Genomic DNA, 27,600 nt, shown 5'->3' with positions numbered 1-27,600 from the left:
GAGAGAGAGAGGGAGACAGAGATTGGCGAGGCCTCAGAGACCAGAAGTGTTACAGTTTAGAGACAAAACGAAGAGGATGAGAATTTAGGGATACGGTTGTGGTTGTATCTCTATCATGTGGAATAACCTAAAGAAATATATGACGAGGAGGATCCATGAAGGAACCGAGAGCCTTCAAGGAAACTACACTTTGTATTTTAGCTATGTGTGCATATTGAAGCCATGCAAGTTTCACGTGCAAAGCAGTGGAAACTCTTCATGCTTAACCCATCTCCTCCATCACACAAGCACAGGGTTGATGATGATATATAAATCACAGACGTTATCTAATCATCATACGTATCTTTATATACAGCTTTTGAAATACGTATGTTAGGTATATCCTGGGAAAGCAACTTTGATGAACTTCAGTTGATTCCTTACGGTTCATGTCCATCATCAATTTCTCCAAAGCTGATGTGAAGATTCTTATGATTTCCTCGCAGGTCTTGGTTGCGCTTATCTGGGGCTGGTTTGCCAAAGTTAGTAGGTTTGATTCAAGGTCTCTGGACAGCTTGCACCCTTGAAGAATTAAAAACTTGGCCTGATCTTCCATAATTTTGTTGGACTCTGGGATTGTCTCGCTCTATTGGTCAGCACAAATAGAGCATTTGGACATTATTACAACCGCATGCTCCAGAGGACATATAAACTAATGAGGTGTTGATTTCCATGTTGCTGATTATATGGTCGTAGAACCACATTATTTGATGCTTAATGTTTCAATACAAATTTTTCTCACATGTTAATGTAAAATTCAAAGTCGTATAGGATATCGGGCGGTTGTATGACAAGTTCTAGTGGAAACATGATTGACCTGGAACCGGACTAAATAGGGTGGTTCCAAAATATGGTCCAGTGCAAACATGGTCTGGTATAGGGTCCAAAAAAGAAGAATCAGTTATGACAAAGTCGGGTACAGGGTCCATGTTTGAAACCTACCCATCCTGGACCCAATTACCCCTAGAAAACATAGCTTCAAATCTTTAGCTCACAATCTTTGCCGATTGTTAAACTCCATCATCCAATGGCTTCTTCATTGGAACCCAAAAGAATTACGACGTCTTTTTAAGTTTCAAAGGGGTAGAACTGCGTCACAACCGTCGGCCATCTCTACCAAGCTTTAATCCATAATGGAATACACACTTTCCGAGATAGCGAAGAACTGAAAAAGGGTGGCCAGATATCGCCAATTCTTATGGAGGCCATCGAAGAATCGCACATTGCAGTCATCATTTTCTCCAAGGACTACGCTTCCTCAGAGTGGTGCTTGGAAGAGGTGGTGAAGATTATGGAGTGCAAGGAGCAAAGGAACCTCACCGTTCTGCCAGTGTTTTATAAAGTGGAACCAAGAGAAATGAGAAAGGGAAGAATGACTTATCAAAGAGCTTTGGATAAGCACGAGTCCAAGTTCAGGAAGGATTCGGAGAAAGTGAAGAGATGGAAGGAAGCTCTTTTCAATGCCGGTAGCTTGTCCGGTTGGCATTTGAATGATGGGTAAGTAGAGTGGAGTCCGTATTTTGTGTAAGAAACTAATCTTTACAAGTAAGTATAAAGATTGTTTTCACAAAAATAAATTAATTAGTTAATCAACACACACATGATTATAACTTTGTAAGTATATGTATAGATGCTTCATCTTATAAATCCTAAAAATTCTTAAGTTCCTTAAGTTAAAGTTAGTAATTTCGTAAAAGAGTTGGTAAATCTAAGATATAGTTAAAAAGATAAACAAAAATATGGCAAAATATAAGATACATTGATAATTAAAAGAAAAATAAACTTGACGAGTAATTCAAATGAAAATTGATACTCAAAATTAGTTGATAATTTGATTGGAGAAAAAATGTAAGCCACTCTAATTAAGATTGGCAATTTTTAAAATGAGTTCGTGAGTAACTCAAATGAGAGTTGGTTATCCAATAGAAAAGTTGGGAAATTAAAAGAACAAATAGCATTGGTAATTAGTAAAAGTTGGTAACTCAAAAATAGCAGGTAATTAGTTAATATGACAAAAGTTGGTAAGTAGCTCTAATTTTTGTTGGTAATTTCATATAAAAGTTAGTAGATTGAAGACCATAAGTAATGAAAATCAAATTTGGTGAGTTAGTAATTGGTTATTTGCTAATTAAAAGAGAATTTGGTGATTTCATAAATTTATTAGTCTTTCTCCCCCAACAATATTTTTGGCACTGAAGAACTCATTGAAATTCACCGGCACGGAAACAAAACATCTATTTTTGAGCATGGAACAATATTATTCTGCTTTTGGCTGTTGCTAAGCCCTGTTTCATTCGGTAAGGTCTGTGGCTCTTTTCTTTTGGATCCTTGTTGCCCTCCTCGAAGTATAATAAAAGCTCAAAACGTTTTGTTTGTGGGCTCTTTGAGTTGTTTGCATTTTATTTGGGTCAATTGAGTTAGGCATATTTTCAATTTTGACCAACCTAGTGCTAAAATCGTTACCGGTGGAATTTCGAGTTCGAAAAGTCACATGGCTAACCATAAAATAGGCAAGACCAAAAAAAAAAAAAAAAAAACCATAGAATAGACACGTGGCTCTTTCTAGTAATAGAAAATAGACATTACAACAAAATGTTAAGTAGTGTTGTTGCACTGAAAAAGATAAAACATTAAAACTTGATCAACCAATGGACAAAATGTTAAGTAGTGTTATTGCACTGACCCCATTTCTTCTTCAGCAGGAATAAAACAGTTCGCAACGCTTGATACAGGATAATTAGTCTGTACAGGCCATGTAAGGCAATGCCATCGTGCTTTAGTGTTTTTTTAATAATTTTTGGATCGAAATCCTAATTGCTGTTCAAAGTCTGTCCTAAATAGCTCCTTTTGGTTAAGTGTAATCATATATAATAGTCAAAAAGAAAGATAAGTGAATCGTCTTGTATAAATCAGAATAACATGAACCACTTACGTAGATAGATACATGAATCGGTTGACTAAAAGTGGAATCCTAAACTTGTTTTGATTGGTGCTGAGCTCTCAGAGTTCTAATTCAACTAAGTGGGAATACATTTTGTTTTGGCTGTAATTATCTAAAAATTTGGCACGCTGCTTTGTCCTTGTTGGCCAGTGATTGCCTGTTGATTGCTTATTCAAATTGCTAAATCGATGCTATAACTTCTTTTTCCGTTTTTGTCAGGGATGAGTCAAAGCTCATACAAGAAATTGTGAAACAGGTCTCCAATCACCTTGACCGAACGCTTTTGCATGTTGCTAAGCACCCGGTTGGGATAGAATCTCAAGTGGTTAAGGTGAAATCAATGTTAAATCTTGAATCTAATGATGATGTTGTCATGGTGGGATTATGGGGACAAGGGGGTATAGGGAAGACAACCTTGGCGAAAGCCCTTTACAATTCTATTATGACACAATTTGAGGGTTCTTGTTTTCTAGCAAATGTTCGAGAAACATCGAAAGATTGCAGGGATCTAGCTACTTTGCAAGATATATTACTAAAAGATACGTTATTACTGCAGCAAAGATTAGAAGTATCCAATGTTGATAAATGTATTAATATAATACGATCCAAACTTGGTCGCAAGAAAGTTCTCCTCATCCTTGATGATGTGGATGACCTGCGCCAGTTAAATGCTTTAGCAGGAGAAGGTGAGTGGTTTGGTAATGGGAGTAGGATCATCATTACCACAAGAGATAAACATTTGCTAACTTGTCAGGAGATATATCAAGATCATGTGTATGAAGTTAAAGCACTAGATGACAATCAAGCTCGTGAGTTGCTTGGTAAGCATGCTTCTCAGACGCACCAAATCAAAATAGATCTAGTAAATGGGGCTCTGAATTATGCTAAAGGTCTTCCTTTAGCACTTGAGGTGTTGGGTTCCTTATTATGTGGTAAAACAGAAGATGTATGGGAAAGTACACTAATGAAACTTTCCAGGAGTCCTACCAAAAACATTAATGATGTGCTCAAAATTAGTTATGAGGGACTCGATGTAAATGAGAAAGAAATCTTTCTCCACATTGCTTGCTTCTTTAGGGGGTGGACAAGACAGTATACAAAGAAAGTTCTCGAAAGTTGCGATCTTGAGACAATTGCAGGATTTGAAATACTTGTTAAGAGGTCCTTGATAAGAATTGAGTTTGACATCCTAGAAATGCATGACTTAATTCAATTGATGGGTAAGGATATTGTGAATCGAGAATGTCCTGATGATCCCAGAAGACGCAGTAGACTATGGTTGTATGATGATGTTGATGAGGTTTTGTCCAATGACAAGGTAAGACTTATGATTACAATTAAAGTTGTGCTCCTTATCTTTGACTTTAATTACTAAAAATATGTTTACTCTAAATAATCTTGCATATACAGGAAGATTGTGCTATAAAAGCCATAGTGTTGAAGCTACCTGAGTGGACAGAGATGTGTATCCATCCTGATGCTTTTACAAAAATGAGAAGGTTGAGATTGCTAATCTTGCACAACGTGCAAGATTCTTTCCAAGGTCCTTTATCTCTTCCTAAGTGGCTTAGATGGTTTGAATGGCCTGGATATACTCGTCAAATTACTGAATATTCCTCTGGTTCAATGAAATTAGTGGGAATTAATATAAGCAAAGCCAATTCCACGGTAGTGCCTAAACAATTTAAGGTGAGCAATTTACCTACATAGACCTTTTCATTGTATACTTCATTTGTATGTGTATATGTGTATTACATGTACTAGAACACGAAACGAAGTGGTTTTACCTAGTTTTTGAAGCCACTTCTCTCTTCTTCTTTTTTTATCCCTTTCAAAATGACCTAATTACTCGCGTAGGAAATATGTTTACGTGCAGCAAAATTGGCATTTAAAAATTAAGTGAAACAACTTTATTAGAAACTGATACATAATACAAAGAAATTTTATAAACAAATGCCGAAGAAAAAGAATTTTCAAGGTTTGAATGCATTACACTGTAAAACAAGGCATTCTTAAATGCTTAAATCAGTTTGTGAAGAGCAGCATTTCTAAGTAGATGAAATTAAATATATATTAGAAATTTTGCCTATAATGTGTGTGCATTTAGAAATAAATTGATTTACAAGATCCACACGGTATACCGCTAGTTTCTTAATTGAAAGTCAAAGCTAGGTTTTGAGTTGAATATATGGAATTTTTTTTCTTCAAAATGATTTAAAAAGTTCGTTTCATTGTCTTTAAATGGCTTAAAAAAAGTTTCTTAACTTTTGGGAAAAATTCATTGTGATAGAATATATATTTTTGACATAAAGCTATTCTATATAGTCTAAGATGTTCATTTCAGTGCTCGCCACATGACATTCACTTTACTTCTATAATTGGCACATGGCATAACATGTGGCTTAAACTTGTTAGTGGTCTGCCTTCACATGGTTGCCGCGTGGCGCTTCATTTTATTTTTCTGATTGCCACATGGCATGACACATGGCATGCTTTTACCACGTGGCCCACTTCTAACCAATATCCATTAGCTTTTTTATTTGTCATTTCTAAATTCATTCTCTTACCACATATATGTATAGATTTATTATTATTAGTAAAGTTTCTAAGTGTTTACTTATTTCTCAATACAACGCGCAATTCTCAGCAAATTAGTTCATAGTAATTTTGACTGAGATTTGTTCCGCCATATTTGCAGGACTTCCAACAATTGAAGTACATTAATTTCAGTTATTGCAAGTCCCTAATTCGTATCCCTGACCTCTCATGTGCTCCACATCTCGAGGAATTGGTTCTCTCTTATTGTAGAAACTTGGTAGAAGCCCATGAATCGATTGCATATCTTGAGAAGTTACAGTTGTTGACTTTATCCGGGTGCTCTCAACTTCATGTTTTTCCAAATGTGCTCAAGACAAAAAGACTCTGGTGTCTTGAACTTACATATTGTAAAAATTTGAAAAGGTTCCCCTGATATTCCACATAAACTTGAAAGCCTGAGAGTTCTTTCCTTAAAAGGGACTGCTATTAAAGAACTTCCTGTATCAATAGAAAATCTTGTTTCTTTGGAGAAATTGCGCTTATCTTTTTGCAAGAATCTGGTAAGTCTTCCATCTAGTATATACAAGTTACATAACATTGAAGAGCTGCATCTTCATAATTGCAGATCCTTCATTGGGTTTCCAAAGTACAATGATTCTACTGATCCATCTATGAAGATTGGACTTTCAAGTTTAAAATATTTAAACCTTGGTGGAAGTAGTCTGACTGAATTGGAGTTTCTGGAGAATCATTCCTGTTGTCCCAAATTGAGTTTTTTAAGGCTGTTGGGGACCAAAATAACTAGCATTCCAACATCCTTCGCTGGGCGCAAACATTTAACTATTCAAGCGGCGCGCCATGTTCATATTCCAGGCGGGAGGATTGTCAATCCCTATGCTTCTAACGGTAGACAATTTGTCGAGTTGGCTTTGCAAATGCCGCCTCTCCAAGTAAGACTCTCTCTCTCTCTCTCTCTCTCTCTCTCTCTCTCTCTCTCATATTAATGTGGAGTGTGTGCTTGTATATTGCTACAGCAGAGAACGATAGATAGGAAGCTTAAGAAAAGCAAATAAATCTAAAGTGGTTCTACACGTACATGCATATGATGGAAGTGGCTTCCGTTCTTTTATAAGAATCATTTCTATCACATGAGACTTGTATATTACTATAAGCAAGGATCAATGTATCTCTACTCATTTATAGAGCTCTAGTTAGAAGTGGAATTCGCTAGGATTACTTTCTAAACTCAAAATTGAATTCTTCTATTCGGGAACTTTCTAACAGTTTATCTTATAACAGGGTTGCTTTGCTACTTATCTTGGAGCAGAGTTACCAAAGTGGGTCCTCCCTTTTGAAAAAGGTTTTGTATCTTTTAAGGCTTCTAAGGACTTGTGTCGCAGGTTTCTTGGATTTGTTTACTGTGTTGTTCATAGTACTGATGAAGAGGATCATGGGTCATAATCATACGACGAGGAATTGAAAGTTAATGGCCGAATGATGCGTAAGCATAGATGGATTCCCGATGCAAATCATATTCTGGCTGTATCATTTATACAGTTTAAGCTGTTGCTGGGAGCAGTCAAATTTGGTCAAATTTATGAGAGTCATGTACAATTTAGTGTTAAAGTATCAGGTGGAGTTGCAAAAAAGTGTGGATTCCAAATAATTTGCCAGCCACTAGAGGATGATTTTGAAGTTGTGCTTCAAGATCCTATAGATCCAGCTTTACCCTACGAGCTTCGTCTTAAATCAACATATTTAAAACCCAAGGGTCCACTTATGTACGGAACCATCAAAACAGATATACTGAACGACTCGCATGATTGTCCAGCAATGCCACTTTTAGCATCACGACATCTCGTCTCCCATCCAACAACACTGAGCTCTGACGGCTGTAAGATCGCTACCTACCAACGACGGAGGCGACGAAGAGAAGAAGTTTGTCTCCCTGAAACAGAGTCCCTAGCGAAACGACGGTGGCGGAGACTGGAGAGCAGAGGCGACGGACTACCACCGCCGACCGAAGCCATGGATGTGTAGCTGAGGTTCTAGGCTTCATGCAGCTTGCTGAAGATCAGGTAACACCTGGCACATCCCAATTGTATTTTGTAATATTTGACCTGGACTTTGAATTCAATTCCTTGGTGATCCAATTGCGTGGGAACTTTGAACAACGTGTCGTGGAATTTGTTCGAGAGGCGTTGAATTAGTTTTTCTTCGTAACTTTTGTTTGTGGATGCTTGGTAGTGAATTCATCACTAATCGATGTTACACACTGCTAAATCAGTAACAAATCCATGGAAGGTAGCTATTCTTTCTTTCTTTCTTTCTTTGAGTTGGTGGCAATTTATTGAAAGAAGTTAGGTGAAGTCTAGAGAGAGGGGGACTCTTGAGTGCTTTTGAGGTGCCTAGCAAATGTGGATCTGGAGTATGTACCTATCATAAAGATCGTGCAGCGTGAGATAGTTTTCTCAAGACAATTCTCCAATAATTGCGATAGGACTCTGTCGCCAAGTTCTATGAGGCGCTTGAAGAGGCAAAACCATGGAGGAATGAAGAAGATGCAGTGAGACTTGAAGAAGCCACCAGTTGACAGTCGAGTTCTTTTACCACTTGATAATTTTGGCAGTTATGGAGAAGTGAGAACCAAATTCACATGATGCGTGAGAGTAATGCGAACATCCTTTGTGCCCATGGATGACTGGTTAGGTAGTGATATTCTTTCACCCCATGGACTGTGGATATGAGAAAGAAAAAATTCACGAGAAACACGAGTTTACATAAGTTATGCAATAGAATAGTCACAGAAGCACAAGAAGCTAATTCTATTCCGATTTCTGAGGCCTTGGCAACAGTTTAGGATTCTCTTTTTATCCTTCCGTACCAGTGTTTATGAAGGAGAATAACCTGGAGGCAAAAACTCCTGGAACCTTTTGAAGATCTCGAGTGAAACCTGATTAATGAAAGATAAGCTTCTAAGGTACCAATGATAGGACATACTAAAACAAGCAACGTGTAGTTTCTCAAATTAGTTGCTGTTTTCGCTTTAATTTTGTTAGAGCCATATTAGTTTAACATTTTGGGGGACTTGCATCTATATTACAGGATGAGTATGTGGTGATAACAATTGCTTGGAAGTTTGTGAGGAGTATATAGTAAAGGACCTGCAAGATCTTGATCCGAAAAAAAATAAAATGAGACGTGCATTCGTTCCATTAGTAGCTGCATATTGATCTTGAATTATTTCTACTGCTAGCAAGTTGATGCTGATTTACTCTTGAATTGCCTGTATGCATGTATGCATGCATGCATTAAAGAATTTCTGACTCTTACCCTCACGTTTCTTTTCTCCTAACAAGTAACAAGACATTGCTTTTTTTTTTTTTTATGTAAGGCAGAGCTTTTCTTGGACAGCCTTGAAGTTCCAGCTAGGTAATATGCTGGTTTTCAGTAACCTGGTGCATTCACATATGTTACTTCATTAACTAATTAAGATGATTAGGGCGTGTTTGGTAACGTTTCTGTTCAAAAATTGTTCGAAACAGAAATAGAAAAAGTGCTTCGTTACGAGGAACAATTTTTGACCGAAAGATGCGTTTGGTAAACTTGTTCCAAGAATAAAAATGAATAGAAACACGTTTGGTAAATTTATATTCTTTTTTGTTTCTTTTAATTTTTTAATTTTTTTTTCCTTTTTTCCTTTCTTTTTATTTTTTCTTCTTTTCGACCGTCGCCGGCCTCAAGCAACCGGCCGACAGGGCCGACAACCTCACCTTGGTTGGGCGAGCTCGGGCTCGCCGATCCTGGGCCGAGGTCGCCGGCCCTCGGCGACGGCCGGTCGCCGGCTATGGCCGAGGCCGAGCGACCAGCCAAAGAAAAAGAAAAGAAAAGAAGAAGAAAAGAGAAGAGAGAGAAGAAGAAGTGTTTCTTCAAAATCGTTTCGGAACAAAAAACAATCTTTTTTGTTTCTTATTTCTGTTCTTTTTGTATTCCTGGAACAAAAAATCTGATTTTGAACAAAAACGCAAACAAACGCGTTTCTATTCTTTTTGTTCCCGAGAAAAAAAAACAAAATTTCTGTTCGTAAACAAAAAAAAGAACGAAAAAACATGCGGGCCCCTTAGTGTTTCAGTCTTGGTTAGTGAATGATTTCAGATCGTACTATTTGATTGAACAGCTGTGTGATTGTTGAGGATGGCAGCGTTGTTGCAGCAGGAAGAAACTGGACCGATGAGACGCCACAGCACTTTGTTATAGTTCTGAATGGATGCCCTCGAATTATCCACTCCCAGTTTATTATTGATCATTTTATGTTTCACCTTTTATTTTTATTTTTATTTTTTTATAATATTAAGAGAGGTGTGAATGCCGGGCTTGAACAACTGACTTTGACATGAAACTTGAATTGAGTAACGAACCTTGAACGGGCATTTTCATTTTTGCAGTTGAAAAAGTAGGTCCTGCAGATGGTACTTTGGAAAATAACAAAATCTTCCATGTAGTACCAATCAAGACGATGTACAAACTTTTGAGTCCTGTAATTTGTATGATCAAATTTTTGGCATCTCTGCTACACTTATTTTCCACGGCCTATACCTATAAGAGAGTTTTGAATGACTTGAATAGAGACACAACATTAAGGAGAATGAGTCACATATTCTGCTGAACACTTTTTTGCCAAGGTTGTACGTCTTTTTCCAACCTACTGAAATCCAATCCATTTGGATCCATTAGTGGTTCTAACCAGAGAACAGATTCCAAAAATGCACAATTTCCCCCCAAAAATAGCTTCTCCAGTCCAGGGGAAACTTGCACCTGTGGTTCTATCTAGAGGCCCTCGGCATATTGTGCTAAAAGGTGTAGTTCTCCGTAATTTGAGTGTGATTGTCATAGCGCAAGAGCTGACATGGTCCGGTATCCCCTTGTTTCCTGTAATAATTATGAATTGATCTCTCATCTTCTGAGCCAATAAGTATTGAGTTGAGATCTGTTGGAAGATATGCATTAGATCATATCCCGGAGATATGCTTGGAATCTCGGTTGATTGTAATTGTGCATAATTTAGTTAGGAAATTAGATTATGATTTTATTATGATTTCCAAGATATATTTCTTCCTTAAATTGTATCTAGTCTGTATTATAATTACAAGACAAATGTACAGCAGGATATAGAATGAGAATACAATTCTTCCATATTCCTCTCGTCTTCTTCCAATATCTCGTCTCCTTTCATGGTATCAGAGCCACCTTGGCTTCTGATTTTTTTCCTTCGCTTCCGCTTCTGATTGCCCACCAGAGGAGTTCTCTGCAAAACAGAACTGCCATCCGGTAGTGGAATCACCTTCGAGGAAGAAGATAAAATTTTTTTACCTTCAATGGCCGACGATCAGTCCATCACAGAGAATCCTTTGCAGTCGCAGATCCAAAGCTCACCTGCCACAACACAACAACAACAGCAACTCCAGACCCAACCCATACAATGGGTACCCACGCAAGCTCAGTATAATCTGGGGCAACCCGTTTCGGGCCAGCCTCTCCAGTGGGTACCTTACCCATGGTACCTTGGGCCAAGCCCAAATACATCATTGCCTGGTTATGTAGGGCACCAAGGAGCCCACGTCCAATCCGAAGGGAGCCCACCAGCCGTAAGTGGGGCAAGCTCGACCTCCGGATTGGAGCAGACGAGCGGGTCGGGAGAACCGGGTCGGGGCACAAATCCCTACCCGGGAATTTTCAATGTGGGGCATCAATACGGATCGGGCGAACCGAGTTCAAGGTCAAATCCCTACCTGTCGGGTTCAGGGTCAAATCCCTACCCGAACTTTGCACCCGGTTTCTTGCCGTTCCCAATTGGAGCCGTCACCAGTCGACCGTAGCTCGGAGACCCCCTGTTCGTCTCGACAGCCGACGATCCCGAGTTGCGGTTGATCAACCTCGGTTAACCGGGCCAGAAAACTACTCCAGGTGGTCCCGAGACTTCCGGCGAGCCTTGGTGACGAAAGACAAGGATGGGTTTCTAGATGGAACTGTCTCGATCCCCGCCGACAACCGGCGGCCCGACATTAGAGGAAATGCAACCAGCTCGTCCGCACTTGGATCGCAACATCGCATCTCCCAGATGTCGCGGCCGGCCTTCCACCGACGGAAGATTTGAAGAGCATGTGGGATAACATTAAACAAATGTACGGCAAGTTAGACCGAGCACGGATTTTCTCTTTGATGCAGGAACTCAGTGAGTTAAAACAAGGAAATATGACGATTTCAACATGTTACAACAAACTATCATCCCTGTGGAATGATCTCGAAGCCGCAGAGGAGAAACTCGAGGGTCCAGAGGAGACACTCGCCCAATTCCGATCAATGAAAGAAAGGGAAAAGGCAACCCGTTTTTTGTTGATTTTGAACGATTCGTACCCGACTTTTCGTTCTCAGATCTTGGCCATGGATCAAGTGCCGCCTCTTGGACGGATTTTTCAGTTGGCCGTGCAGGAAGAAAGCCAGCGGCTTGCATCTTCGGACTCGGTGAGAGGAAGAGAGAGTTTCGCCCTAGCAAGCTGCGGGGAGAGGCGGAACACGGGACCGAAAACCCTAGCAAATGAAAAAGGCGCAGGAGGAAGGGTTAGGGTTTCCGTCCAAGGATGCTCGACTCCTTAAAAGGGGAGGAATGGGCGGTCCAGATTTTCGCGCGGAATGAGCGGCTCAAATCTTTCACGCGGAATGGGCGGACCAGATCCCTCGCGCCGATCAGACGGTTCGAAGGGCTTCATCCACTCGAGTGGATCGGACGGTGGTGATGAGTCCCATGGACGAGGATCCAACGGTGGAGGATTTATCTCAGCATCTGCAAAAAATTTTAATTCAAGAAAAGGTAAATTATATTGTGAATTTTGCAGACGTCCACATCACACAATAGAAAATTGTTGGAAACTGCATGGTAAACCTAGAGAAAAGGAAAAAAGGAAGGAAATTTCTGCAGCTTATCAAATCAGTGGTGCTAATGCTGATTGGTCTATCACAAATGAACAATACCAACAGCTGATGCAGGCACTACAGAAATTAGACACCTCAAGCAAGGGAGGAAATTTCTCGGGTATTTCGTTGACGATTAATAATGTCTCAAGGAAATCGGATTATTGATTCGGGGCAAGTGATCATATTGTTTGTGAAAGGGCATTATTCTCAGATATACATGAGAATTTGGATTTTCCTATTACTGTGCAATTACCCAATGGGAATGTCACTTATGTTACAATCACTGGCACAGTCAAACTCAATCCACAAATTATACTCCAAAATGCTCTATATGTCCCAGAATTCCGGTTTAACCTTGTCTCTGTGTCCAAAGTCTGCAAGGAAAATTCATGTCGTGTCTTGTTTGATTCTGACACTTGCTTCTTTCAGGCCCTTTCGATCAAGTGCGAATGATGGGCTTGGGTAGTCTCTACGAAGGGTGTTCCTTTGGACAAATTTTCCAAGTAATCTTGATTTAGTGTCATCTCTTTCAAATAAAATGTCATTGTGTAACACGACTACCAATGATAGAGATTATTTTATGCATTCAAGATTGGGACATAGTGCTTCATTTCCTTACTCTAAGTGTCAAATATGTCCTCTTGCCAAACAGTCACGCATTCCATTTCCTTCTAGCAAAAGCCGTGCCAATAACATTTTTTCCTTGATTCATATGGATGTATGGGACCCTTATCATACCCCACATCATGATGGGTCAAGTTATTTTTTGACAATTGTGGACGACTATTCTCGTGCCACCTGGGTTTTTCTGATGCAGTCAAAGGGACAAGTTTCCTCACATTTGAGAACTTTTATCACCCTTTCCAAGAACCAATTTGGGAAATCTATTCAGCGAATCCGGACAGACAACAGGAAGGAATTCTTCAACAATGACTGCAACTTTCTTCTATCATCTCATGGGATTCTCCATGAAAGTTCATGCGTCTATACCCCACAACAGAATGGAGTAGTAGAACGTAAACATCGCCACCTACTGGAAGTTGCACGAGCATTGAAGTTTCAAGCATCTATTCTCGAGCTTTACTGGGGCGAATGCATAATTACTGCAGCCTATCTAATCAACCGGATGCCAACTCGAGTACTCAATGGCAAAACTCCGTTTGAGTTGCTTTTCAAGAAGAAACCAGCATTGGAGCACTTAAGGATATTTGGATGCCTGTGCTTTGCATCTATCTTGGGTCCCCGTGACAAAATGGGTCCTCGAGCTCGACGTTGCATCTTCATGGGCTATCCGAACCTCCAAAAAGGATATCGTGTCCTTGATCAGTCAACTGGGGAATTCTTCATTAGCAGAGATGTCATTTTTCATGAAGACATTTTTCCTTTTCATGACAAGGAATTTTCGGGAGAAAAACAAGATAATTTCATGCCTCCTGATAACTCCCTATCTTTAGAAGAATCGACTCCCTGCTATTTCCTGACAAAGACTCCATAACAACCTGTTCCAGTAATAAGTCCAATTTCTACTGAGGATGTTACACCAGAAGCTATTGTGGATACAATCGAAGGCAATTCTCAAGACCCTTCAAATGAAATTGATGTTGGAGCAAGATCTTCTCCATCATCTACTTCACCACATGGAGATCCCCCTCGACGATCAGGTCGTTCTACACGACCACCAGCTTGGACAAAGGATTATGTTTGTGCATCCATGAATTCACCAGGTATTCACTACCCGATTTCATCTTATGTTTCATTTCATAGACTTTCGCCGAAACATAGATGTTGCGTTAGTCAAATATCAGAAGATATCAAACCATCCAGTTATGAAGCAGCAGCTAATGATCCACGATGGCAAGAAGCTATGGGAGCTGAATTACAGGCATTAATTGCCAATCAGACCTGGGATTTGGTCTCTCTACCTCCAAATAGGAAACCTATTGGATGCAAGTGGGTCTATAAGATCAAGTACCGAGCTGATGGGTCCATTGAGCGTTACAAAGCTCGGTTGGTAGCAAAAGGATTTACTCAACGGGAAGGTTTTGACTACCATGAAACTTTTTCCCCAGTTGCTAAAGATGTCACTGTAAGATCTTTTCTATCTGTTGCATCTATTAATGATTGGGCATTGCATCAAATGGATGTGCACAATGCTTTTCTGCATGGAGATTTAGATGAGGAAATCTATATGGATATTCCTCAAGGATTACGGAGACAGGGGGAGAATAGAGTATGTCGTCTCCACAAATCCCTCTATGGTCTTAAGCAAGCCTCCAGGCAATGGTATGCCAAATTTGCTGATGTTCTCATGTCTGCAGGATTTAAACAGTCCATATATGATTATGCCTTATTCACATGGACTCAAGGTATGTCATCTATTTACTTGATGATATATGTTGACGATATTCTCATCATGGGCAATGATAGTACTGCAATAGAAAGATTCAATAAATATTTGCATTTTACCTTTCATATTAAAGACTTGGGGGCACCAAAGTACTTTCTTGGAATCAAGATTGCTCGATCTGATAGTGGCATATCTCTTAGTCAACGTAAGTTTGTCCTGGAAATTATATCAGAGGCTGGCTTATCGGGATGCAAACCTTCGGTCATTCCAATTGAGCAAAATACTAAGTTGACTACCAAGGATTATGATGTTGGAACATCTGAGAATCATGACCCTGCTCTCAATGATCCTTCAAGTTATCAGAAGCTCGTTGGGAAACTCATATATTTAACCATGACCAGACCTGACATATCATATGCAGTACAAACTTTGAGTCAGTTCATGCACAGTCCAAAATTGTCTCATATGAATGCTGCTTTGAAAGTCGTGAAGTACTTGAAAAGGTGTCCAGGATTGGGGATTCTTTTGTCCAGAAAATGTAATATGGAAATGTCGGCATACTGTGATGCAGACTACGCAACATGTCCTATGAGCCGAAGATCTATTACAAGCTTCTGCATTAAGCTTGGAGAATCTCTCCTTTCATGGAAGACCAAGAAGCAAGCAACCGTATCGTTATCCTCAGCCGAAGCAGAGTATCGAGCCATGGCAAAGACTACCTGTGAGATTGTATGGATACGGGGATTACTTCAGGATCTCGGGATAAAATTGAAGGGTCCGACAAAATTGTTCTGCGACAATGATGCGGCGCTCAAACTTGCAGGGAATCCCATAGTGCATGAAAGAACGAAGCATATAGAAGTGGATTGTCATTTCACTCGAGATAAAATTCAAGAAGGGATAATTGAGACAAGAGGAATTGGAACAACAGAGCAACCTGCTGATATTTTTACCAAGCCTTTATGTCAAAGACAACATGCATATCTATTGAGCAAGCTAGGTGTCTTAGATATCTACCGGCCACCAGCTTGAGGGGGAGTGTTGGAAGATATGCATTAGATCATATCCCAGAGATATGCTTGGAATCTCGGTTGATTTTAATTGTGCATAATTTAGTTAGGAAATTAGATTATGATTTTATTATGATTTCCAAGATATATTTCATCCTTAAATTGTATCTAGTCTGTATTATAATTACAAGACAAATGTACAGCAGAATATAGAATGAGAATACAATTCTTCCATATTCCTCTCGTCTTCTTCCAATATCTCGTCTCCTTTCAAGATCGCTCGACTCTAATAGCCTTGCTACTACTCAAAACAAGTCCCAAGATTCGATATAAATGCGAATTTTGTCATTTTCAGAATAAGAATTCTTATATATTGCCTAAATTTAGAGGGAGAAATTTTGCGTGCAAAATACTAGGTGAAGCAGGTGTGTTGGAACTGTCATTCACACTCATCTCAGTGGCCTTACGGGCAAGAATCCAATTGCGACCTAGCTTCATAATTTGTTTGGGACATCTCCCCATTTACTATTGAGGAATGCAGAATTCCATGAAAAATGCCGGTCACCGATTTATTCTACCCATAGCTTCATTGAGATTTTGTTTTGATCCTCTTTTGTGGTGTTAACTGCACCACACATGAACAATTACATGATTTTTTACCAATCCAGAAAGACATTAGTAGTCAGATGAACTATAGAGACAGATTCAGAAAAATAAGAGGACCGAGATTCATCTAATTTATCAAGAAAAGAACATTTCATATGTGAATTTGGAGAACAATTCAATATGTCTTCGGGTAAGAATGAAAATTCCCAATAAATAGCATATGTATCTTTTGAAAGATAAATTATTTTTCAAATTCCAGGATCACTAGCCTAACTGGTATTCTTCTTGCATGACTAAAAGGATTTTGATTTCGATTCACGAGTTTCACTGTCGTGGCCGATGATGTGAAGTGGTTCGTCAATATTACATTCCAAAAGACGTAAATTTTCAACATAAGTGAGCCTGAAACCAAAATTGATTAGACTAAAAAGATGCATTAGCTCCGACATTCTGCTGAATGCTACAGAACTCCCAAGACATGAAAACTGAATTACATGTCAATTTATCAAACAAATGGTTTACGTAACAAGCCAAACCTACATGACTCCAGGATATTGCATATTTACAGGGTAATTTGTGGTCAGGCTAGCTTTTCTAGCGATCATATCCACAAAATAACACAAGATAAAGTCCAATACACTTTCTAGGTAATTTAAATCAATATGCATCCAGAATCTCCACAGTAAGTGTATGAAATAAGGACAGAGAAATTAAACAGTCACAACCAGGGCTAATTCAATGACAGAAAATGCACCCGAGCAAACGAGTATTCTTTTCCAGCTATCCAAGCCCCGGTTTGTGACCACTGCACATTAGGGGTGGCAAATGGGTGGGTCGGGTCGAAAATGGTTGGACTCATATTTGTCTCATTTAACCCGTTTTAACTCATATTCTTGTAGTATAAATATAATGACTCATACCCGACCCGACCTGTATTGCTAAAACCTATTAGCATTTTAAGAAAAATCATTTCTACTATATGCTAATTGGATTAAAACTTCAAATTAAATTAAAAATAGTAAATAAAATAAAAATAAAAAAGTTTAAAAAAACCTATAAATTGAAATATTTATAAAAAATTAGACTATACACATGCTTCTCTTATTTGAAGTAAACATACCATTGAATAACTAAAAACCGTAACATGAAAATTTTTTTAATTAAACCTAAAAAAGCTCATTTTATGATTCTTTTTTATAAAAAAAAAGTATTGTTAAAACATTTTTATGCAATACAAATTTAATGGAATTTTTATAATTATTTTTAAAATATTTATAAAAAAATCGAATTTTTAACTTTTTAAATATAATTTTTATAATTTTTATTTTTAAAATATAATTTTTATTTTTAATAATTATTTTTTATTTTTTCTCTTTCTCTTTTATTTTTTTCTTTATTCAGCCGATCGTTGGCCACAACGACAGCTGGCAACTAGCCACAAGCGAGATCAAGCTCGTCGGCATCGAAGCGAGGGCTCGATCTCGCCGATCAAGCGAGGCCGAGGCCCCACCCAACGCCAACAAGCTCGAGTCTCGCTAGATCCGGCAAGGCTCGAGCCTCGCCTAGCTTGTCGGTAGCCGGCCGTCACCCCTGCGGCTCGGCTAAGGAAGGAAGAAAAAAAATGAAAAAAAATGAAATATGAAAAATAATTATAATTTTGATTTTTTATAAAAAAAATTATAAAGTTAAAAAATGCCATGGGTTTAAACTTTAAAGTGGGTTTCTTAATAACTCATTTAAATCTATTTCTTTTTGTGTTTTACTTTCTTAAACCCATTTCGACCCATATTTAACTTTACTTGACCCATTTCTAACATATATTTAATTTTCACTTGACTCATTTCAGACCCATATTTAACTTTTACTTGACCCATATAACTAAAAATGGATGATAATATGGGTTTATGACCCATTTTGCCAGCTCTACTGCACATCCTCCTAGTCCAGATTCTCCTCCAATACCTATTCAAGAAGGGTAGATAGATCGATGTTAAAGTTTGGGCTCCTATCTCTCTTTTCTCCTTGAAAAAAAAAAAATACTTTATTTCTTGTGAGTATACTCTGCTGCATACTCATATTACCAATTTGACCAGCATCTGAATTAAGAAACATGAACAAGGACCATGCACACGCACAAGACTATAGCTAGCGATACTTTATTCTCCAAGTCAGAAGTTTATTTTTGGCAAAATGTTAGACAAACCAGTGAGAAATGACATGAAGAGACGTAGTGAGGATTTCACTATGTGTGACAGCTAAATAGTGAGGGAAGAAGAGCACGTGATTTCTCTAAGCTTAATATAAGAAGGTGAGATATGTCCTGGAATGTCGAAATTGGTAAAAAGTACAAGGAATCTTCCAAGTCCAAGAAATGCAAAGCACACATGCAAAATCCAAAGGAAGGAAACTAAAATGATGATGATGATGATAGTAATAATACCTCCAGATAGTCGGGGGCAGAGGAATTCTGACTGAACGCATAACTTTCTGGGGAAGAGGCTTCTTACATCGAGACCACCGAAACACATCGATCACAGTGTTTTCAGGGTCGTTTCTCTCTCCATTCATGGAATGTGGGTGGTGATTTTGGGATTTCTCTGTTTCAGCTTCATGCATTTGAGAAGCTGTAGTAGCTTTGACCATCTTTTCTCCAGTGAAACAAAGCTCGTACCTTTAATAAGTCAACAAGAGAAAAAAGTTGCTCAAAAGTTGCATCGCTAATAAATAATCCAGGTGAAACTATGCTTTTGTGCCTGAGTGTTCGAGTCATTCCTATATTTTTCTGCAAGTTGTAGTCATAAGTGAAGCCAACCATAGAAGCAATGAACATTCTGAGAAATAAAGGTCCCCAACAGAATCGGCAACTCAGTTTTGGCACTAAGGTTTAAATTTCAGTAGACAAGTCGCTATACCACTCAACCAGTCTGCTCCATACTCTCACTTATCAGACCAAGGTCAGCAGAAGATACATGCAGTAGCAATCGTGTGAAACAAACTCCATGAAACAAGGATTTCCTATTCCAGAAAGGCAGTTGGTAACATAGGCTATCCTAGTGTGCATGATCAATTTTCAACAAACATCTATGAATGATGCTAAGTACATACTCTGCAAGAAATATGATACCTGCAGGAATGTGTCTCCAGATACAGCACTTCTCCTTTTTTCAGACGTGCAGATGTAAATAGGGGCTTTTTCAGGCCCTTGTCCGCAACAATGCTCAACCTATATTTAATCCTGCACAAAAAGCACTTGTAACTAATCAAATGGACAGAATCATAGCAAGCAGGATAGAGGCACTTGACTTAGACTTGACCAGTTAATAACCTAAGCATGTGCAACTAAGACAAAATACATAACAGGCCCTCGTCCTACAAGCTACAACCAATCAAGCATGTTAGCCTTAACTTTTCATTAATGGGTATGTTCGTGATTTTAAGTATGCAGGTGATTTTAAGCATGTAGCCTTAGGCGACGGCAAGGTTAATTCTTTAGGTGCTCATTTAACCATTGACTAAATTTGATACATGTGACATGTGATATGGTATACATTTTTATGAACCCCTATATCTTTTACACGATTTTCCTTGGAAAACTAGATCTTTTGCCCAATTTTCCTCTATTCCCAGATGTAGTTGCATGAGCGCGGGGAGATCAGTATGGACTATTCCCATCCTTTTAGGAATGTGATTGGTGGTAAGAACACAAAAGACATGTCGCTCAGAAGGTCAAAGGGTTCCATCCAAAATAAGCTCCAAAAGCGGGAGTGAAGAGATGACAGCATGGGGCTCTTCAAGCCAGCGCAGAAATTGAGAGTATACATATGTACTTATGCATAAAATTGACAAGGGCAGCTTCCTCCGACATGCTAAACCAAAACAGAAGGGATAAATTCCAAGATTATGGTGCTTGAAAAGCTCAACTCCCTAAAAGACAAACTGCTGGAAATAACAAATGGGAAACTAAAACATACCAAGGTTCATTGCAGAGATCGTATTGTATTGGAACTTCTCGTACAAATTGTTGTTGCCGCAGCGCATTCTAAAGGACAAAACCAATTTTATTAGATTAGCTAATTTGCATGCATATAGAGAATATTATAATATGATACGACACTGAATTCAATGGTAATCGTGAAAATGAATTTGCAATCCCCAACACCTGACAACAATAGCTAAAGCCTTTCACGAACAAGGGATCGCTACATGGTTTCCCCTGGCATAACCCAAGGCCTCATGAACCTTTCTCGATGCAGCTCCATCAAAATGTACATCTTCTGGCAAAAAATCTCAAGGTCATTGTTTCACTTGTCCAAACCACTTTAACAAGCTTTTATTGTCTTGTCATCCTTGATAAACCATCACCAATTCAAGTAAATTCCTTTTTACTGTATCACTTGTAATGTGCCGAAAGCTGTTAAAAATTTCCCAGGTTATGTAAATATATGGAGAGAGTTTGATGGGCAGCAAATGCGAGAGAAAAGAAAGATTCCATGGTTGCTAACCCACGTGAAACCAAAGTAAAACAAAATGAGTTGAGATCGATGAGTCGAGGAGATCCTGAGATCGGGCACATTCAAGAACTGTAAGAATCCTTTATGCGTTGGATTGTCCTTTGTTTCTTTTCTTGTTGGGCTTTTAAGGTGGAATCCCGTGTGTTCTGCGTGCGTTTGCAGAATTTGATATCTTAAGGGATTATGACATCTGAAATAGTTTTTTGGTAATGTGGGTCAAGATTGAGCGCTGTGTTTTTGTTTTTCTATGATGAACCAAAATCCATGTGATGGAATGAAATCTGCTTGCTATTTGTTTTGTGTATGCCGTCCAGCTATAGCGAAATGAATAAAGAGAATATTCAGTGTCATGTAGAACGATATTGGTGGGATGATCTATTTCTTACGTGATTTGTTTTTCTGCCTTCTTCTGTATGTTAATGATTTTGGGCAGTCAAGGAGATCCTGATTGAAGTCCATGCCTTCTGCATAAACTTTTCACGGATAAGGGAAGCAGCTGGGCTATTTAGGCTTCTCAAAACGATGGAAGCATCAAATTCTTAGTTTCTTCCGAAAGTTGCTTGTTGGAGATAATGATGGTTTCATTGCGAGATCTGAAGGAATAGTTGCATCTCTCTCTCTCTCTCTCTCTCTCTCTCTCTCTCTCTCTCTCTCTCTCTCTCTCTCTCTCAATCGCAGCCTGCGATTCGCAGGAACCCTCTATACACAGCCAACCTTTGCCCAGCAACCTTAGATCCACCGTGTTGGATTTTTGATGTCTCAGTGCTGCTGTTTTTAGACTAAAGCTACTCTGTTCTGTTTTATATTGTTTTAGTTTATTTTCTTACTTAGTCAATTATGTTATGCAGTTATTGTTGTGTTATTTAGGAAGTTAAGTACTTGTTCGGGTGCAGTTACAAGCTGAACATGTGTGTGTGCAGTTATTGTTTTTTTCTTTTTAGTTTAAGTCGTGTTTTGTACTTGACTTTTTACCAGAGAACCGTAGAAGGCAGTTTTTATGCTCTGTTCTCTCCGTTTCCTCTGTTTTTCTTCTTTCTTCCTCGATATCTATAGTTCTGGCATTTCTGCTTCTTTGTTGCTTTGATCAGCATCAACAGTGGTATCAGAGCATCGAATGATCTTGAGGGACTGTGAGGTGAAGCAAGTATTGTAGTGCAAAGAGGTTAGAGGGTGATGGAGACAGGTTCAAGTGGTTTTCTGCGATGGCTTCTCCAGTATTTTGGAGAGAATTATCAAGCATGGTCTGTTAAAATGAAAGCATTTCGGAGGGTCATGATTTGTGGGAAGGCGTGGAGGATGATTATGAAGTTTCTCCACTTCCAAATAATCCGACCATGAATCAAATCAAGCTTCATAAAGAGAGAACCACAAGGAAAGCCAAGGCAAAATCTTGCTCGTATCTGCCGCTGTCTCGCCTACCATCTTCACTAGAATTATGAAGTGTGAATCTGCGAAGGTCATATGGGATTTCTTGAAGGAAGAATATGAAGGAGATGAGAAGATAAGAGGTATGAAGGTGCTGAATCTCTTGAGAGAATTTGAGAGACAACAGATGAAGGAATATGAGTCAGTGAAGGAATACTCAGATAGGCTAGTGGGAATAGCTGATAAAATCAGAGTTTTGGGAAGGCGACTTGAGGGATGATAGGCTTGTTCAGAAGATCCTAGTGTCTCTTCCAAAAAATTTGAAGCAACTATAGCTTCTCCGGAAAACACAAGGGACTTGGCTGATATAAAACTTGCGAGTTGCTTTGAATGCTTTGCGAGGCACGGGAGCACAGAAGACTAATGAGGAGAGAAGATCATGTTGAGGGGGCATTGCAAGCCAAAGTAAAGCAAAATGATGGAGGCAAAGGAAGAAATGGATTCAGTTTAAGGGAAATGTTGCTGATTCGAAATTTTTACCAAAAAGAAGGAAATCTTTGGTGGATCTAGCAAATGGAAAAATAATAAAAGGCCATGTCAAAAAAGATGGTGGTGGAACCAACCATCGATCCTTTAGATGCTGGAAAAGGCCAGATGCGAGGTGCGAAGATGCCACAAGTTGGGTCATATGGAAGCTATTTGCAAAGGGAAAGCCTATCAAAAACGGGAGAAGCACAAGTGGCGGTGAGTGAAGTTGATGAAGAGCACTTATTTATTGCTTCAGCTGGTGAATATTTAGTCGAAAATAGTACATGGTGATAGATAGTGGTTGTACTAATCACATGATTTGGCAACTTAGAGCTATTCAAGAGCATAAACAAAACAGTAAAGTCCAAAGTCAGAATTGGCAATGGACAGCATATTAAAGTTCAGGGTAAAGGTGTAGTTGCTATTAAAGGAAACCAGGGGGTGAAGTTAATTAGGGATGTCCTCTTTGTGCCAAACATTGACCAGAATCTGTTAAGTGTTGGTCAGTTAGTGGAGAAGGGCTATATAGTGAAGTTCGAAGGAAGGGAATGTCTCATTAAAGATACTGACAGCAATGAAGTCTTGAGAGTTCAAATGAGGGATAAAAGTTTTGTGTTCAAGCCAAATGAGATGCAACAGATGGCTTTGAAGTGTACAAAAGAGAATATAGAGTGGCACAAAAGATTGGGGCATGTTCATAGGAGGAGTATGCTGGTTATGCAGAAAAATGGCACAGTAGATGATTTACCAAGCTTGAAGGAAGAGCTGCCACAATGCGGGGTAACCCGCCTTCTTGGCAAACAAGCCGATTTCCCTTCAAAGGAGGAGTCTCAAGACATATCAAAAGCTGGAATTAGTTCACACACTGATGTGTGTGGACCTATGTTTGAACCTTCTTTAAATGGAAGCATGTATTTTATTACTTTTTTAATGATCCGACTAGAATGAGCTGGATCTATTTCTGCAAGCTAAGACCGAAGTAGGCGATGTATTTACGAAGTTTAAAGCATTAGTTGAAAATCAAAGTGGGAAGAGAATCAAAGCTCTCAGGTCAGACAATGGATCTGAGTATACAGCTAACAAATTCAAACTGATTTGTGAGCAAGCTGGAATTGTACAACAATTTACAGCCCCTTACTCACCTCAACCGAATGGGGTTAGTGAGAGGAAAAATAGAAGCATTATGGAGATGGCCGGATGTTTGATGCGGGAAAAGAATTTGCCAAAAGTTTCGGGGCTGAGGCGGCCAACACTTTGCTGTATTTCTTTTAAATAGATTACCTACAAAAGTTTTAGAGAAACTAACACCTCTCGAGGGGCAAGACACTAAACCTTCTGTGAAAAATTTGAAGGTTTTGGAAGTTTGTGTTATACTCATATTCCGATGTCAAAAGGATAAGCTTGATAAAAAAGGCTGAGATTGGAATTTTTGTTGGATATAGCTCTCAATCAAAGGCTTACGGGGAATTTTCTATCCAAAGACAAGGAAGATTACCGTGAGCAGAGATGTTATGTTCTTAGAGGAAGATGAATGGAATTGGTTAAATGGAAGGAACACTGAATTGAAGCACTTTGAAAGACAACCTGAAACTGATGTGGAGACTAATGAAATTATTGGGGGAAATGGAAGAAAATATAGATGATGAACCCGTAAGAGGCACAAGGTCACTTGCTGAGATCTATGAAAGGAGTAATGTGGCGTGCTCGAACCATCAAATTTTGCTGAAGCCAAGGAAGATCGAAGTGGTTTGCAGCAATGCAGGGGAGATGACAATGATTCAAAAAAATCAGACTTGGGAATTGGTAGACAGGCCATTAAATAAGAATGTAATTGGAGTTAAGTGGGTCTTTAGGACAAAACTCAATCCCGATGGCTCTGTCAACAAGTATAAAGCAAGGCTGGTTGTGAAAGGCTATGCTCAGGTATGGGGAGTAGACTATTCTGAAACTTTTGCTCCGGTTGCAAGGCTGGACACAAGTAAGACTCCTGTTAGCAATTTGCGTAGAAGGGTTGGACTATTTTTCAGCTTGATGTCAAGTCCGCATTTCTAAATGGTGAGCTTGAAGAGGAAATTTTTGTTGAACAACCTAAAGGGTTCTATGTTAAAGGGCAAGAAGAGAGTGTATACAAATTGCACAAAGCTTTATATGGTAGAAGCAAGCTCCAAGAGCCTGGTATGGAAAAATTGATCGATATCTACTCGGATTTAGGTTTTAAAAGGAGCTTGAGTGAGTTCACTCTTTATATTAAGAAAGTGAATCATAGTGTGGTAGTTCTGTCTCTATATGTGGATGATCTTTTGGTAACGAGGAAATGATGTTCAGCTGATATAAAATGTTAAGCAAGGCTTATTTCTTTGGTTTTGAGATGACAGACTTAGGAAAAATGACTTACTTCTTAGGTCTGGAAATCAAGCAAAGTCCTTATGAAATCTTCATTTGTTAGAGGAAGTACTTAAAGGAAATTTTGAAGAAGTTTCAGATGGAAGAATGTCGAAGTGTCAGTACACCTATGGCAGCAAAAGAGAAGTTGCAGAAGAGTGATGGAACCGAAGGCATGGATGTCTCGATGTACGTAAGTCTAATAGGTTGTCTCATGTACCTCACGGCAACCAGAACCCGGACATTCTATTTGCTGTAAATGTTCATTCAGATTTATGAGTGATCCAAGTCGGCTTCATTTGATTAAGCTAAGAGGATTTTAAGGTATTTGAAAGGAACCATGCTTTTTGGAGTGAAGTTTCAAAGGAGTCAAGAATTCAATCTACAAGGTTATTCGATAGTGATTGGGCTGGCTCGATGGATGATATGAAGAGTACATCTGGTCTTTGTTTCAATTTAGGATCAGCTTGTTTCACTTGGTGTTCTAAAAGCAAGAAATTGTAGCTCAATCTACGCAAAAGCAGAGTTTATAGCTGCTCTTTGCAGCTGCAAATCAAGCCTTATGGCTGAAGAAGATAATGAAAGATCTTTGGATGAACTCCAATGAATGTATCAAGATCAATGTGGATAACCAAGCTGCAATTGCAATATCTCAAAACCCAGTTTTTCATGGCAAAACTAAGCATTTCAAGGTCAAGTTCTTCTTTCTACGTGAGGTGCAACAAAATGGTGAGATCATGCTAGTTTATTGCAGATCCGAAGATCAACTTGCGATATGTTCACTAAACCACTTCAAGCTGGAAGATTTGAAGCATTGAGAAAGAAAATTGGAGTATGCAACGGCCCTCGATCCAAGGAGGAGTTTGTTGGATTTTTGATGTCTCGGTGCTGCTGATTTTAGACTAAAGCTACTTTGTTCTGTTTTATATTGTTTTAGTTTATTTTCTTACTTAGTCAATTATGTTATGCAGTTATTGTTGTGTTATTTAGGAAGTTAAGTACTTGTTCGGTGCGATTACAAGATGAACGTGTGTGTGTGTGCAGTTATTGTTTTTTCTTTTTAGTTTAAGTCGTGTTTTGTACTTGACTTTTACCAGAGAACCGTAGAAGGCAATTTTATGCTCGTTCTCTCCGTTTCTCTGTCTTTCTTCTTTCTTCCTCGATATCTATAGTTCGGGCATTTCTTCTTCTTTTGCTTTGATCAAAGCATCAACACACCACACCTCGCCAGTCTCCACCATCGTCGTTAGCCGATTCACCTCTTGTTGGTGCGCCGCAGGAGCGCACCTCTCATCTTCTTGTTGCTGGACCAGACTCGCCGCCATCACCCTTCTTTCGCAGCTCGCTGACTCCGACACAGCTATTCCAGAGCGAGGTGAGTCCGAAATTGAATTTTTTTGGTGAACCCCTTTTCCTATTGCTTTTTTGGGAGGGTCGGAGGTTCGGTTCTGAAGGATTGGCTGATCTGGGCTTTGCGGTTGTATGTTACTGACCTAAATTGTGAGATTGTTCTGTTGAGAGGGGGGTTGGAGAGAGACAGAGACTGGTGAGAGCCAATGAGCAATGTCTTAAGAGGTCTCAGAGAGACCAGAAGTGTTACGGCTTAGAGACAAAACGAAGAGGATGAGAATTTAGGGATACGGTCGTGGTTGTATCTCTATCCTGTGGAATAACCCAAAGAAATATATGACGATGAGGATCTTGTGGGTGCTCAAATTCTTATATGACACTCTTGTAAAATCTGGGAGATATGCTTCTTTTGGACCTTTGGTGGGTCTGTGCTTTTGGGAAGTACCTGGGGAATTTCTGCTTCACTAGGCCCCCGGACTAGTTTTTTATTGAACCGCTGATCAAACAATGTTTGTGTAGCTCGGTGAGAGAAAGAGAGAGTCATCCTTGTAGTCTTAAGGAAACTACACTTTGTGTTTTAGCTATGTGTGCATATTGAAGCCACGCATGTTTCACATGCAAAGCAGTGGAAACTCTTCATGCTTAACCCATCTCCTCCATTCAACCAAAAAGAAAACCTATCTCCTCCATCATGCAAGCGCAGGGCTGATGATGATATAAATCACAGACGTTATCTAATCATCATACGTATCTTTATATACAGCTTTTGGAGTAGGTATGTTAGGGATATCCTGGGAAAGCAACTTTGATGACCTTCAGTTGATTCCTTACAGTTCATGTCCATCATCAATTTCTCCAAAGCTGATGCGAAGATTCTTATGATTTCCTCGCAAGTCTCGGTTGCGCTTATCTGGGGCTGGTTTGCCGAAGTTGGTAGGTTCGATTCAAGGTCTCTGGATAGCTTGCACCCTTGAAGAATTAAAAACTTGGTCCGATCTTCCATAATTTTGC

At 39.1% G+C, this 27,600-nt stretch overlaps 1 protein-coding gene across 1 annotated transcript; it reads left to right on the top strand.

Moving 5' to 3' along the window:
- Window positions 1–1,237: 1,237 nt before the first annotated feature.
- Window positions 1,238–4,108, top strand: LOC120288243 (TMV resistance protein N-like). The gene is made up of 3 exons (XM_039301886.1): window positions 1,238–1,505; window positions 3,223–3,926; window positions 4,058–4,108. Exons 1-3 carry the CDS (start codon window positions 1,238–1,240, stop codon window positions 4,106–4,108), a joined length of 1,023 nt encoding a protein of 340 aa, XP_039157820.1.
- The last annotated feature ends 23,492 nt before the right edge of the window (window positions 4,109–27,600 follow it).

Source organism: Eucalyptus grandis, chromosome 9 (genome assembly GCF_016545825.1).
Source record: "Eucalyptus grandis isolate ANBG69807.140 chromosome 9, ASM1654582v1, whole genome shotgun sequence".
Lineage (NCBI taxonomy): Eukaryota > Viridiplantae > Streptophyta > Magnoliopsida > Myrtales > Myrtaceae > Eucalyptus > Eucalyptus grandis.
The sequence above is the reverse complement of the archived record's forward strand: the minus strand, read 5'-3'. Positions and strand labels throughout refer to the sequence as shown.

Bases quoted from the DNA above. Each gene is read 5' to 3' on its own strand.
- LOC120288243 (XM_039301886.1), top strand. From the start codon at position 1,238: ATGGAGGCCATCGAAGAATCGCACATTGCAGTCATCATTTTCTCCAAG. The intron at 1,506-3,222 runs GTAGCTTGTCCG...AGCTCATACAAG, and splicing joins GGAAGCTCTTTTCAATGCCG to AAATTGTGAAACAGGTCTCC. The intron at 3,927-4,057 runs GTATGGGAAAGT...TTGCTTCTTTAG, and splicing joins TATGTGGTAAAACAGAAGAT to GGGGTGGACAAGACAGTATA.